General features: G+C 30.1%; 1 protein-coding gene and 1 pseudogene across 1 annotated transcript; one reads left to right on the top strand and one right to left on the bottom strand.

Annotated features, from left to right (window-relative positions):
- Positions 1-1,628: 1,628 nt before the first annotated feature.
- Positions 1,629-7,312, bottom strand: LOC106316507 (annotated as a pseudogene).
- Positions 7,313-7,800: 488 nt separating this feature from the next.
- On the top strand, positions 7,801-8,680 carry LOC106314272. The gene is made up of 2 exons (XM_013752173.1): positions 7,801-8,229; positions 8,336-8,680. The coding sequence occupies exons 1-2, from the start codon at positions 7,801-7,803 to the stop codon at positions 8,678-8,680; spliced, it is 774 nt and encodes a 257-aa protein (XP_013607627.1).
- Positions 8,681-16,111: the final 7,431 nt, after the last annotated feature.

The raw sequence follows: 16,111 nt of genomic DNA, 5'->3' as shown, positions 1-16,111 counted from the left end.
AGAATCCACTACGTCGGAATTGTCCGAGGAACGTTCTCCGTCGGTAAAAAGTTTTTTTGATGAACTCTGGTCTCGTGTGTCCGCATCGTAATATCGTCGGAAGTTCGCCAGAATGACGTTTCTCGGTATTCGTCAGAAAGTCGTCGGAAGTTCTGACGAAATTTCGACGAATTTTTTTTTCCGACAAAACGATACCGACGGACAGGTTCGTCAGAAATTCGTCGAAATCGGTCTATTCCGACGAATTTCTGACGATTTCGGCCGTCAGAATTCCCTGTTTTCTTGTAGTGTTATGGAAATTGAGGTTTTCTACGTGGGAATTGATTTCATGGGTTATTTCCCATATATCTTCTTTTGGAAATTAAATAAGTAATCTTGGTTGCAGTAGACTACATGTCTAAGTGGGTGGATGCAAAAATAAAGCCATGTTGTCTCAGATTATTTACTTCAATATAAAAAAGAACACGAGGAACGCGAGCGAAGCTGGGAAGGACGTGCGAACGACTAATTTGGAAGTGGGAGTTTTTGTTGTTGTTGTTATTCAAGGCAATTAATGAAGTTATACCAATATTTATCTTTTTTGACGGCATGTCAAAATATATAAATAATATAAAAGTATGGGAATTACTCCTTCCGTTTCACAATAGATGATGTTATTCCTTAGTGCACAAAGATTAAGAAAATTACTTTTCTCTAAAAAAGTAGTTTTAAAAATATAATTTTAAAATCATTCAACCAATTACAGAAATAACTACAACATCTAATTGGTTACACGGTTTTCAATAAAATTAAAAATAACGTAAAAGTATCAAAACATCATCTATTTTGAAACAACAAAAATCTTCTAAAACATCATCTATTATGAAACGGAGGGAGTATATTATAGTAAATTTTTAGCAAGATCTCATATCTATTAGAACATGGGTTAGAATTAAATTATTACTTTCTTCTTATTTTTTTTAACTATTTATTTGTTTTGTTCGTGGATCTTATCTTTTTTTTTGTAAGCTTAATATTGCTTAATGGTTGAGCATCATTTGTAAACTTTTGTATGAATTATTATGTGCCAAATGATATCATTATCAGAAGTTCTTATCTGTTTTGTATATATTTTATACATATAATAAGAATTATTTTATACATATAATAAAAAAAGTATTGATAATCAAATATATTTTAATTATGAAAACTTTCTATTAATTTTCATTATGCCACCTTATGATTTCAAAAGATTTAGATGTTGCGTACAGATAGGTGAATAATTTGCATTACTCGTTTGTCTCATTCATGTAACTAATCTATTTAAGACCATTTTCAATATAATATTATTATTTTTTATATATTTTTTAAAAAATAAAATTGCTTTATTTTAGAAGAAAATATAGAGAGAAAAATAGCGCATCCCAAAGCCACCGAGTCTATTAATTTTGGGATTAGGAATTTCACATATAACTTTAGCAGTTGATTTTTGTTCTCCTTTTCTAAGAAAATTACTTTTCCTTCAATTAATATCTTACTTCATCTATATTTGAATTTTCTTTTTCACTTTCAAAAATTGGACCAATCATCATTGAATGAAGTTTTATTTTCTTTTAAACATGAGAAAATAATTTTATTATTCTTCTCCTCCTCACATGATGAATCAATCACACAGATGACCAATCAAATGAGACCCTTATTTAAGAGAGGATAAAACCCTCTTATTGTTTGTATATAATAATCATCAGGTGCTAGAAGGAACAACGAGATCGTCCACAGAAGAATAAGGATGAATAAAAGCACTGTTCATTTGCCAGACCTTGAAAGACGCTGTGACGGTCGCATCAATGGCATTATTGAACAAGAATAGCTTTGTAGCTCCATATATGGCTTTTGTTGGATATACTCTCGAGGTAATACATGTTCGTCCTCCTTGTCCAAATCCCTCTACTATCGAATGATCCACCTACACAGAATTTAAAATTAGTCACGTATAATAAGAAATATTTTTTCCAATGAAATTATTGTTAGAATGCTAATGAATTATTAATATGTGTAAATGTATAGGATATTACCAAGATTCTCATGGTCAGTTTCTCTCCTTTTAGGACCGGAACGAAGCTTCCGTATACCGGTTTCACAACATCATTCGCCATGGTCGACCTATTAATTAAAATATATCTTGATTAATATATGGTTAAAAGGAAATTTGTTGACTGGTTAATGAATTTGTCAAATGAGAATTACTTACTTTGAGGTGTCAGTACAGAAGAATGTCTTGAGTTTTGAATCTTTTCCCTTAGTCACATAAAAGTAGACCAGAGTTTGTTCCGACAAGCTTTGGTCAGCAAGAATCGAGAATCCGAAAGGTCCTAAAGCCCCACGTAAGGTGGCTCCACCGCTGGTTTCGCAGCTGAAATCATTGTCGCGCGTCCTCAACAGAGTCATCTCCAAAGATTACTTCGAGATCGTCGTTCGTCAGCTTGAACTCAGCCTCTATGTCTATCTGATCCGCTGGGCCTACATCCACAGGAACCACAGTCCCTGGTCCAATCTTCTTGTGGAATTTCTTGCTTCTTAATCTCAGAGATTCGATTTCCTTAACTGGCCATTGAATTAAGTTCTTCCTTGTCTTCTTGTCCAAAACCACAGTTCTCGGGATCGCCTGATCATGAGTAAATCAAATTTAAAACCTTACTTAGACCGCAAGTAACTAATATCTCAACCCTAACTTTCATACCACGTTAGCTTAGAAATCGTACCTGAACAGAAGACCAGCCCTTCTGTACATCCGCTGCTTCGCTGTCAGATTCACCGATCCAACCCCATAAGATTCTTCGTCCTTTATGTTGATCATAAAACGTCTTGGATGCATAAAATTTACCGTAATCGTATCTCAAACCGGTACTAATCCCGACATCAATTGAGGGATTATCCGGGACCCATGTTCCATTAGAATCATAGTACGTCCCAATGGCAAAATGGTCAATTCTTGTATCGTCCATGCTAGCTTTCACTATATGCCTAACATCCGGTCCATTAACTGAAGTGTCAAGACCGTGGTGCTTAGTCTTTGACACCGGATAAAAGTCAACGCACTCCCACATTCCAGTGTTTGGGACGTGGTGCAACAAGATATCGTGTTTCTCGTAGGTTTTGAAATCGACTGTGTCATAAACAAGGGATATTCCGGTTCTATTGATTTTGGAGCCGATAGTGATCCGCCATTTTCCGTCTGATGTCTTCCACGCAGTTGTTGGGTCACGGAAGTCCTTATCACCGATACCTGGAGGCGGTTCGAGAACCGGGTTGCCAGAGAACTTGGTCCATTTCAACAAAAGTGGATCATTGGGGTCCTCAGGATAGGCAAGGTTTTGAACCTAAAAACATAATAATAGCTAATATTATTATCGTTAATTGGTCCGATAAAATCTTATATTAAACGATTTATAAAGAATTAATTACGTTTTATATAAATATGTCACCAGTATATCAAAAGAGTTGTTGATATCATATCAAAAGCATTATGAATCAAATACTTATTTAACAGAGAAATGGTTTTAAAAAGTAATACTTGTACGAATTTGTCGGTGGATCCAGTGTAGAGCATGACAATAGAACCATCATCGAGGAAAGTAGCCGAACCGGTCCAAACACCGTTAGCGTCGTACCATTGGTCAGGAACCATTGCAAACGGGAGGTGAAGCCAATGGATAAGATCTTTAGACACTGCGTGTCCCCAAACAATGTCACCCCACACGGCTGCATTTGGGTTGTATTGATAGAAGAAGTGATACCATCCCTTATAGAACAATGGACCTGGACAGTTGTTTTAACATTTCGTTTGTCAATTATGCAATCATCGTGGGTCAAAATTGATTCGTGTATGGGAAAACCAATAATAAACCACGTAATAAAACAAGATCTAAACCTTTCATTCATTAAGATCTATAAATCAACATTATATAATAACAATATATAAAATATATATATAGCGTCTCAACATTAGTAATATGTAAGAAAACTACTTTCAAATAATATAAGAACTATTTTTTTCCAAAATAACACATAAGGATAGAAATCATAAAATAATATTCATGAATTTGTATAAAGACAAATATATCTTTTTTTTAACAAAGAAGGCAAATATATCTTTAGGGTTTAGAGTTTAGATTTAGTTTGATGATAAATAATTTTTTATTTTTTGATAAATATGTTTCTTTTTCAAATATTTATTTTTATTAATTTTTAAAATTAATTTTTTGTTGTTTAATAGTTTTTATTTTGGGACAGGATTTTTTAAGACTATTAGTAAGATTTGTAAGTAAACCACGTTTTACTCAATAAATCACAAATGTAATGTACGACGCTGCAAATACAGTTGGGTCCATTCTCTCTCAGAAAAAAAATTGCAGTCGGGTTGGGGAAAATGGGTTTTTAATTCCTCATCTATTTGAAATTAGCACTTTTAATACTCAACTTTAGGTTGCGCAGATTTATTCCTGACGTAATGTTTAATTGCGCAAAATTAGACTACAAAAAATTAAACATAAATTAATGACAGAAATGTTAATTCTAAAACGTTAATCCAATTGTCTTTTGCCTTGAAAACTCATAACCCTAAATTCTCTTCAATTGCTAGAAAGACTTTTAAAGAAAAAGACAAATTTTGGTAATGAGATGGTGAAAAATTTCACGGGAACGCGTGAGGGAAGACGAAACAAGCTTCCAATTCGAAGAACACCTTTGAATTGTGTCGAACCTGAAGTTCCAAAATCAACAGAGAATAAAAGGTAAATTCAATCTTCTTCATTACTTTAGTTGTGTAGTGTCTGGTTAATATTTGTTACAATCTTTTTCATTAATTTGGCTCTAGGACTGTTTCTAAAAAAGAAGAAAGAAGCAATGTTGTTGAAAAGAGGAATGATGAACACTCTTGAAGAAGACTAATTATCTTGGCTGAATAAGAAACAACTAAAAGTGATAAACTGATAAGGAACGAAGAAGAAACAAGGAATGTGCTTGAAGAAGAAGAGATAATAAATCCATAAAAGACAAAAAAAATTGGTTGAAGAAGAGATAAGGAATGAAGAAGAAGAAGCAACTATAGAGTTTGATGATAATGCTTCTGGCTTTTTAGATTTAACGTCTCCGTTTAGTATTGCATCGTTTAATCTTTTTTAGTCTAATTTTGCGAAATTAAACATTACTTTAGGAATAAATCTGCCCAACCTAAAGTTGGGTATTAAAAGTGCTGATTTCAATTAGTTGAAGAATTAAAAACTCATTTTGCCAGTCGGGTTGGTAGAAATAGTTAAATCAGATTGACTCTCAAACCCACAAATGGTAAGTAATGATTTGTAAAATTTGCACATGACTCACGTGTAGGGGCTGGGTTGCGGGTCAAACCCGCCCCGCTGACCCACTAACCCGCGGGTTACAAATTTTTTTTGTGTCAAAAAATCCAATCCGCACAACCCGCGAACAAATAAATTTGTACCCGCACCACTCCGCTTAATTTGCGGGTAACCCGCGGGACTCGCGGGTTATATTTTTATTTTAAAAAATATTTATTTAATTTAATTTTTGTAAAATATAACATAAATAATATATTTATAATTAAAAATTTAAATATTTTAAAATATTTTGATTATTATTTTTTAAAATTCTCGTATTTTCTTTAAAAAATATACATTTTTACAAAAGAAAAAATATATATTTTTTTAAAAAAATTAAAAAACAAAAAAAATTGCGGGTTGGCGGATATCCACGTTTCAAAATCCACCAACCCGCACCTGCCTCGCATAAAATGCTCATAACCCGCACCCGCACCCACGAATCGATTTTTCCAAATTGTTCGACCCGCATCTACTCCGCGCGGATCAAACGGGCCGGGCCCCGCGGATAAAGATTCATATTTCCAGGTCTACTCACGTGGTGTATACAAAACAAATAAAAACAAAGGGACATTATTGGTTTTCAAGAATTTCTTTCAGATTTTGTTTTTGTACTTATACCTTTTTGGGTGTCAATTAGTAATTGTCTCTCACAATATAAATAAATATATATATATATATATATATATATATATATGTAAATATATCTACGACCTTCAGACGGATCACCTTAATAAGTTATTCAAATTAATTTGAAAAATTATTATATTAATATTGTACAGCAATTTAATTTTACTAAAATTTAGTATTTAAAATGTAATTGTACCATTCAAAGAAACATGTAATTTAAGAGTCTTTCGCCATTGTTTAACTATTCTTTTCTTCCTCTTTCAATTTTATTTATTTAGACTTCAAAAGAAGTTTATTAAAAAAAATATTTTTTAGTGATATATTCTTGTAATAATGATGCTATCAATTGTGCTCTGCAAACGACGTGCGTTGTTATCATATATTACCAATATTTTTTGGAGTTTAGATTTATCCATTTCTATAATATGTTTTCCATTTTTATGTAAACGAAAACTAGGTCAAAGGAAAAAAGAATGTAAACTTCTTAAAACACAAAAATAGAAGACTACAATGTAGGATCTAGAGCTTACCATCAGGATCTGCAGACCGAGAAGCCAAAAATTTGCCATTCACATGAAAAAAAGAAACGCAAAACAATAAATTTAATAAGAAATGAAATTATAATCTTCTATTTAACTAAAATTAAAATGAAATTGTATGATTCCGGATCAAAAATTCTCGGAATTTGAAATTTGAAATTTCATAAATCTGTCTCTTAACTTGTGGTCTAAACATATATATAGTTATGAGATTCAAAATCTATAGAAAAGATGATGAGGAATATGAACATTCTTTGATGTTGGTTGGGAAAAAGTGGACACACTTTTTAAACTATTTTAGATACACATAAAGAAGTTCATTTAAAAATCCATTTATTTTTATGATTAATAAAATAGTATTTTGTTTTGTTGATAAGTTAATACCGTTCATCCAATTCTTCTCAGGCTGAAAATGAAACGCCGTTCGTTGCCACGATAACATAGTATTGTTCCATGCAAACGCTTCTCCTTCCCGATCATCGGAAATTTTCCAAATATGGTCGTTGCTCTTTTCGGATACACCGGCCAAACGAGCACGTGACGCCGCCGTCTTTTCATCATTAGCACCTTTTGTACGGACGGGTCTGGTATGTGTGACGATGAGAGTAATGTATAAAGCGATCAACAGAAAACCTGAATAGACGACAAGATGAATGGGTTTTCCCCGGCGGGTCTCTGGGATTGAGTTTGAACTTGACTCGGATAATGGATCGTGTTGGGAAGTGACCGGCAAGAGAGACTCGGAGCTTGCCATTTCTGTTCTCTTTTTCTTTCTTTAGATTTGGTGATTGTAATAGAATATGGCAAGTCCTATTTATATCAGAAAATCAACCCACAAAAAAGGAAAAACAATCAGAAAAAAATATATAAAATATTGATTCAGGCAGGTAGACTAACAAGAGAGACAACTAGATTGAGTCGCAAATTAGAACTATAAAATAGAGTTTAGAGTAAAAATGCTTCAATGGTACTCTATTTTTTACTTTATAATGGAGTGTGTAACACACAAAGAAGACATGTGTGACGCATGTCTCGCAGGGAAGCAGATCATACATTCATTCCCGACAAAAGCCATAGTTCGAACATCAAAGCCATTGGGATTGTTGCTTGGATATTTGTGTAGACGAAACGCACCACCAATGCCAGCAGATAATCGTGATGCATTATATTGGGTCAAAAGATTTCACACCAATAGAGAAGGAGAGTTTGCCTCAGATGAGCTCAATATATTTTGTGAAGAAAATTGGGTTGAAGCTATGGCAGCCGAGTTGAACTCTATCACAAGAAACAAGATATGGGAGCTTGTAGATAGATCGACTGGTTCTGAGAAGAAAGAAGAAGAAAATCGAGTTTGTGTGTTACACAAGACATTGTATGTGTTACATCAGACACCCAGAGCATGGAATGTGAAAGTTGATCAGGTTCTCAAGGAGATGCCTAAGAAGTTCGAGATGTTAGATCTAGGTGAGCTAACGTATTACCTTGGCATAGAGGTGATTCAAGGAGCAGACGAAATCCCGTGTGACATAAAGATGAAAGCATGTAACGCAACTTATATTCCAATGGAGGCGAATTTGAAGATCTCAAAACCTGAAGATGAACGAGAGATTGAAGCTACTGAGTTTACAAGAAACGTTGGTTGTCTACGTTACTTACTACACACACGACCAGATTTAGCGTATTGTGTTAGAGTCCTTAGTGGGTACATGCTGTGCTGCGTTGAAAGTATGACTTCGATACCTGAAAGAAACATCTAGTCTCGGTCTAACGTTTCGTCGTGTTACATCAAAGAGACCAAGACTAATCGGCTACAGCGACAGTAGCTACAACACTGATCAAGATGATGGGTTTATGGCAAGGACTGAAGCTGCAAGACAAGCATTGTGGCTGAAAGAGTTACTAAGTGAGATCATCAGAGCTCCATGCAAGAAGGTCACCATTAGAATTGGTGAGTGTGTTGAGAGGGAGTTGATAGAAGTTGAGCATGTACCTGGAACTGAGCAAAAGGTGGACATTCTAACCAAGGCGTTGGGAAGAATCAAGTTTCGAGAAATGAGAGACTTCATTCGCATAGAAGATTTGAAGAAAAGAGATTTCAAGCTTAAGAGGGAGAATGTTGAGATAAGCTTGAAATAACTTATTGTGCAAGTTACCTAATTCTATTGAGTTATAGAATAGGAAAATATCTATTTTTGATTCCTAATGAGTTTAAGAAAGTTTGAGTTATATATAAGGAGATGCAAAGTATGTTGCATAACTTATGAGTTTTGAGCTTTAGTTTTGAGTGATTTTCTAAGGCATTGAGAGATTAAGAAGAGTTGAGTTCTTATTAATTGTGTGACACAATTACGTGTGTGTGTGACCTAGGAATATACGTGTGTGACGTAGGTTTGAGACAATAGTGAAAAATAGGTTTACTCCAAATATATAGTAACTTGTTTTTTTTTTATTCATCACTCTATTTTCTACTCTAAAATAGAGTACCATTGGAGCAAACTCAAACTCGATTATAGAGTTACTCTATTTTAAAGTAAAAAATAGAGTAAGCCATTGGAGATGATCTAAGTTTTGTATGTAGTAAATATTATACATATTGAATACATATTAAGAGTGATTGGTTATTTGGTTGTTGATGTGGGTGCAGTTCACATCACTATCAAATCTGCATTATGAATTATAATCAACTAGGATTTTGCCCGCACTTGCAGTTTAAATAATTTTTAATTTTTTTTTTGAAATAGATATAGTGTCAATTCAAAACTATAAAAAATAATTTATTTTCATGTTTTTGAAATATTTAATAATTAATTAAATATTAAATTTTATATACGATAAATTTTTTTTTCATTTTAATAAAATATCTTTTATCACGTATAATAAACTTGAAAACATTCATATATACATAAAACTATATACATGGATTTATAGTTAGTTTTAAAATATTATGATGTAAAATATTTTTTGATAACATAATATATAATATTTTAAATAATGATGATTATCAAATTAATAAAACTCATTTTTTTTTATTTATGAGTGATTATATATTAAAAAATATAATCTAATTATTTATTAAGAGTAACTAAAGACTTTAAACGCTCTAACTTTAAACATGAGATAGAAAAAATTAATTCGTTAATAATAGTATAAATATTTTTGAATTCTCTGCCAAATATTTTCAGAAATTATTACAATAAGTGATTTTAATTGTCCTAAGAAATTTATCTTAAAAATAAATGATTCATTCTATCTTATCTGATATATATTAAATTAGAGTCGGTTTAATATTACTAAACCAAATATAATATAAGCATATATATAATATTTTAATATTACTAAAGTAAATATAATATGAATTTAACTACGATATTATCATTAGAATTTTTTTAATTATTCTCAAAATAATAATAAATTATCAGATAAATCAATAAAATTATTTTTTAATATTAATAATTGAGCATAAAATATGACCAAACTTAAAATTATGGAAAGTCTGACAAATTAGTAAATTCACTTCTCACATATTAGTATAGATAGATCACTAGAGCTTGATCTAAGCGGATTTTGGTTTTTATACCTGAGAATCAAATCCATCCATATCCGGAAAGACCTGACTCGAAACCCATACAAAATTTTATAATACCCGAATGGAGCATAATTTAAAATCCAAAAAAAATTGATAGTTAAAAGAAACAATTCGTACCCGAATATTCATGCTTAGCTGATTTTGTAAAAAAATAAACCAATTTTATTTTGTAAACGCTTTGAATTCTTGTCAAAAATGGAAAATTTCTTTCAAAAATGTCGAATTACTACGGTTAACATGTAAAATAAATGTTGTAGAATTATTATGGAAAACATAATTAATAAAATAGTTAAGAAGAGTGAAAAAAAAACGTAAAAGATGTAATAAAACAATTAAAAATAAGTAAGTTTTATTTTATATTTTGTAATAAATGTTATCAAATTATTTAGAAAAGACAATAAATAAAATGGTTACAATTAGTTAAAAATAAAGAATGAGAATGTATATGAAACCATTTAAAAATAGACAAGTATTGTTTTATACTTTAATTTTAACATGGATGTTTTATTAAAAAAATTTGTTTACAACAATTAGTAAAGAAACGCGGGGACAAGTGCTTTATATAGCTAAACTAGATGTTTGCCCGCGCAAAAGCGCGGATTGGCTAGTTTTTATGCATATTGTAAAGTAAAATCAAGTACATTTTATTAGAAAATATCTATACTATTAAAACTGAAACTGCCACTGCATTTAAAATCAATTTCAATTAATTAATTATAATAGTTGTTGTTTTTTTATGGTGAAAATAAAAACACAAACTGAAATATATAGTATATATTATATAAAATAATTTTTAAACCCTATTTAATTTAGTTAATATAAAAATTTCGAGAGTTCAATTTTCAAGAAAACAAAATATCATAAAATTAATAATAGTTCTTAAAAAACAACATGTTAATATATGAATAGTACAATTACATCCAATTGTATCAAATTATAATTTTTTAATATAATATTATGCACAAATAAAAAAAAATTATTATCAAACATCTATATTATAAAGTAATATATTTTACCCTATATGTAAATTACAGAACATAAAAAAATATACATGAGATATTTTTAGAAAACCAGTGGTTTATGAATTTACGTTGAATATAAGTTAAATCAACCACCCGCGCCCCTAGTCTCAGTTATATTTACATACATAGTCAAGACTTAAGAGTTATATGTACTAAATCAATTATCGCCAAGCCTTATTTTTGGTACTATATTGACAAAAACAGTGTAACCAAAGCTTAAAATATTTGCTTCTAGTTATGAGAATATATGTCAGGAATTATATTAACATCTAAATATGAGAAACTATTTTTATGTTTTACATTTTAAATCAAAGATCTGCAAATTAAATCAAAGATCTGCAACTGATCAATGCTACCTACAGGAACATCTATTTTCCAAGAACGAATACTTTAAAAATTTTACGTATAAAAATACATTTTATCAATAAATTAGATTGCATGATAGTATTTAGTGTTCCTTAGTGTCAAAGGATGCAGGAGAGTGATAATTTGTATTTTCATAAATCCATATAAGTAACTAAAATACCTCTATTAGTAATGATTGACCTTCATCATGTTCATTACCGAAATGACTTTCTTTTGCTTTCTAACCACATAATAAACCAAAATTCTTGTTGAAGAAAAATTAAAAATTGAAAATTATCAAATTTAGCTGAAAGAAAAGTGTCAAAACTCACAGTCTTATTTCAAATCGATTTATGGGTCTGATGTTTTGAACGCAGTCACAGCTTTTGTCCCTTAGTCTTCATCAGAATAATCCATTTGAAAAAAAAAAACAGATTTGTAAATACTAAATAGTCAATCTTTTTTTGTTTGTCAAAAAAGAGAATCTACCTCAAAAATCATTTATATATTATTACCTCATTCGCAGCACTTTGATTTAATCTTCGTTTTTGAAGAATTAAGCACTGCAACAGGAGAAAACTCAATTGACATCTTCCGTGTAACTCATGCAGAAATGTAAGTAGTTTTCGTATTTTTAAGTAACTTTCAAAATATTTTTGTGGCGAAAACTACTTATTGTATTTAATAAATATAAAAATTACTTAGAAATACGAAGATTACTTACATTTTGAAACAAAAATATTTTTCTAAAACTACTTACAATATGAAACGGAGGAAATAGTATATAAGGGATACCCACGACCCAGTTTTATGAGCTTTCCAAAAATAAGTTATATTTAAAAAAAAAATAAATAAATAACATGCAGCGGTGGTTAGCCGTGGTGAATTAACCTTATAAAAAAATTGGAAAACTTAACTCAACTTTGTTTTTCTTGGTATGAATTTAATATTTTCACCAAAAAAAAAACTTTGTTTTTCTTTTATGTTAAAAGTCAGTGTGTTTTATTGAATCAATAGAGGTTTGAAAGAACTAAGTAAAAAAGGTTAAAAACCAGTGAAATCGGTGAAAATTTTTTGGTTACCGTCGGTTTTGAAATCTAGAAAATCACAGGTCAAAACAAAGGAGATGACGATAAAATTACTAGGAAAATTACGTTTCTACCTTCAGTTCAAAAAAAAAAAATTACGTTTCTACCTTCCTCAAAGAAATAAATATGAAACACACAAAATTAGGAGGTGTCGACGCATTGTAACACGTACACCAACTGAGGAAGCGAGATTATTTGGTACATCGGTGAAAATGTTGTATTTATCCATATGTCCGTAAAAAAATAAAAACAACGCCCTAAATAATCATTAATTAATCTCCGACTAAAGCTTGACCCACACGTCTGTGCAGCTGTTAGTTTTTATATTTTTATAAATTATTTAATGATATCTTTAAATATATAAGTTATTTAAATATTTTTAGATTTCTAAAAATTTATCCGGATTTAGAAGAATCCAATTCGAACCACGCCAAAAAATTATAATATTCGAACATAGTTTAATTTTAAAATTCAAAACCTGATACCTGTAAAAACTGATCTATATCTGAACATATACATGAATGTCATGTCTAACTGATTATGTAATCACATAAAAACAATTTTGTTAACTGGTTTGAATTATTTTCACTAATAGAGAATTTTTATTTAAATGACACATGAAATTATTATAGTCCATGTTTGAAATTGCGCTAGCGCAACGGGTGCGGTTGGTTTGGGCCTAGCGAATTAATAGAAAATCGGACGAAACTCGGAGAGTAATCGGAGATTAGTTTTTAGAGTTTTTTAAACAAATTATATATTATAATTGTGTAAATATATAATAGCCTATTTAAATTAGATGAAATAGTTCTCATTTAAGCATTTACTAAAGAAGTCACGTGGTTGACAAAAAAAAAAAACTAAAGAAGTCACGTGTTTAAGACCACTGCATCCTTTTATATATGATTTATTTTATTTATTTATTGTTAATAGGGCAAAAGTGTAATTATCTTCTCATTTTTTTCACCTAATTTATAATCTCTGTAACTTTTATCCATGGCTATTGTGATTCGTTTTGCTTTTTTTTCAACCGTTTGTAGATCATTTTCAATTGGATTTAAAAAAAAGTTGATAAATCAAGCATCAGACATTCGATTTTAGGCAAAAATCAAGATAATTCGAAACTTTTTTAACGTTGCCGAATTTTTACCCGAGTAGACCATAATCGCCACGGGTTCCGTCCGCCAAACGCAAATCCGGCGAGTAAATAGTCTCGGCGACCGCGTTTTAGAACCTGGATTATAGTTAACACGTAAAATAAATGACATCGAATTATTATTTTTAATACAATTAATGAAATAGTTTGAAAGAGTAAAAATAAATGTAAAAGATGTAATAAAACACTTAAATGAAAATAATAAATGAACTCGTTAGAATTAGTTAGAAAGAATGAAAATTTGTAAAAATACACTTTGAAATAGATAAATATTATTTTGTATTTCAATTTTAATAGGAATATATTTCTTATTAACTCGTTAGGTATGGACGGACGCATGACTCACGCTTAACGTATTTTCGAACATAGGATAAAATTATCAGAAAACATTAAACAAAAATTAAAGATCATATTTTCGTAGTCTTCTAATGGTATATTTATAATTTAGGGTTTATCAGACTTTAAATAGCATTATCTTTTAGAGAGACATCATCAAAAGTCTATTATATTATCTATTTTTTAGATCTGAAATACTTGTACAATTAAAAAACTTGAAAATAGCTTTAGATATGAAAAATTCAAAATAAAATTTATAAGATAAATTAGTGGCAAAATAAATACATTCAGATTGACTTTATAGCTTTATTTGAATATAAGTAGAAAAATACAAATTTAAAAATTATAAATCAAAATTTTATATTTTAGGTAGAAGAAGTGAAAAACATGTAAGAAAATACCTATAAAATAAGATAAAATTATGGAAACATATAAGATAAAAATTTTAAAATCATATTTCAAGACTTCAAAATCGGATACATACCAAAAACGCATAATCGGACAACGGAAGACTTAGGGTATGACTGGTTTTCCCGCTACCACCCGCAAACGCAGCTTTTGCGGTTGGTAGCGGTTGTTGGCGTTTTGCAACAATCGCTCAAACCGCTCCAAACCGCTCCAAATCGCTCTAAACCTCATAAATTCAAAAGCTGGTTCCAGCTAGCGTTTGCGGTTGCGGGAGGATAATTTTTTTTTTTTTTTCTAAAACAATTTAAATACAAAAATAAAAATATTCAATAAAAAATTTAAATTAGAATTATAAAAATACTAAAATATATCTATTATATTTTAATTAATATTATAAAACTTTAAAATGAAAATATTTTCTATAATTTTTAAAAAGTTTAAACTATAACTTTCTAAATATAAATTTTATATTTATTATAATATTATTATTTTTGATATTTTATAATGATATAAAATGTAAATATTGTTAATTTATTATTTAACCGCTGTTGCGTTTGGTAGTTAACCAGTCATAAGTATCCCGCAAACGCATCAATTTCTAACCGTAGAACCAGTCGTATAAATCTCTTAAAACCGCTAGAAACCGCAACCACCCGCATCCGCAAACTTCCGCAGCCGCAACCGCAACCGCTGTGGTTGAACCAGTCAGGCCCTTAGTCAAGACAACTCATGTTTTCATAGAAATGTAATTTTTGTTAGTTGTTTTATTCGGTCTGGATTTCTAAATCACTTCAACCTTAAATAGTATAATAATTTTTTATTGTTAAAAAAGTGGCCACAAGAAAAATTTTCGCTTTCATAAATCTTATCACGTATCCAACAATTAATGGCGAAGTCGGTAGACAAATGATCTTGGATTTTTCTTTTAATTACTCCCTCCGTTTCATATTGGGAATTCGACCAAAAAAAACTTCAACTTTACGTGAATTATCAAAAGAAACATGAACTTTTGTACTGACAAAAAAAACGCAAAACTTTCATTGACTTTAAAATTAATTAACAACGTTTTTGTTGACTTGCCAATTTAGCACGCCGTCAGAAAATTTAACAGAAAAATTTAATGTCGTTTATTGTTGGCGTTAAGTGAAACGACGCCGTTTTCAAATGAGATGAAACGACGTCGTTTTATATGGTTTGAAAACAAAAATAAGTAGATCCCTGGTTTCAAACCCAGGTTGGTTGGATTAAATGACAAAGTACTTTACCACTGGGCTAGTGACACTTTTATTGGAGTTACTAACACATTTAATTTTATTTGGTACTCATTGAATATAAAAAAATTCTCTAAAAACTTATATAGAGATCTTTAAAATTCAAAAAAATAAAAAATATATAAATTTTTTATAAAATTAATTTCGAAACTAAAATTAAAAATAAAATTTTATTTTTTCTTTTAAAAAATCAAAAATCTTCCAAAATTTTCATTTTTTAAAAACAATTGCTAAAAGTTGAAATTAATTATACACACATAAAAAGATACTCACATATTAAAATTAAATTAAAATGCCTAAAATAAATATTGTACCCATTATGAGTGCGATTTTAATTTTTAGCTGATAATTGTAA

Source organism: Brassica oleracea, chromosome C9, assembly GCF_000695525.1.
Source record: "Brassica oleracea var. oleracea cultivar TO1000 chromosome C9, BOL, whole genome shotgun sequence".
Classification (NCBI taxonomy): domain Eukaryota; kingdom Viridiplantae; phylum Streptophyta; class Magnoliopsida; order Brassicales; family Brassicaceae; genus Brassica; species Brassica oleracea.
Note: the sequence above shows the minus strand (reverse complement) of the source record. Positions and strands in the feature narration are given on the sequence as shown.

What these genes read in the sequence shown, in the direction of transcription:
- LOC106314272 (XM_013752173.1), top strand. Translation starts at nt 7,801, where the DNA reads ATGGCAGCCGAGTTGAACTCTATCACAAGAAACAAGATATGGGAGCTT. An exon ending in GACCAGATTTAGCGTATTGT is followed by an intron (nt 8,230 to 8,335) that starts GTTAGAGTCCTT and finishes GTTACATCAAAG; the next exon opens with AGACCAAGACTAATCGGCTA.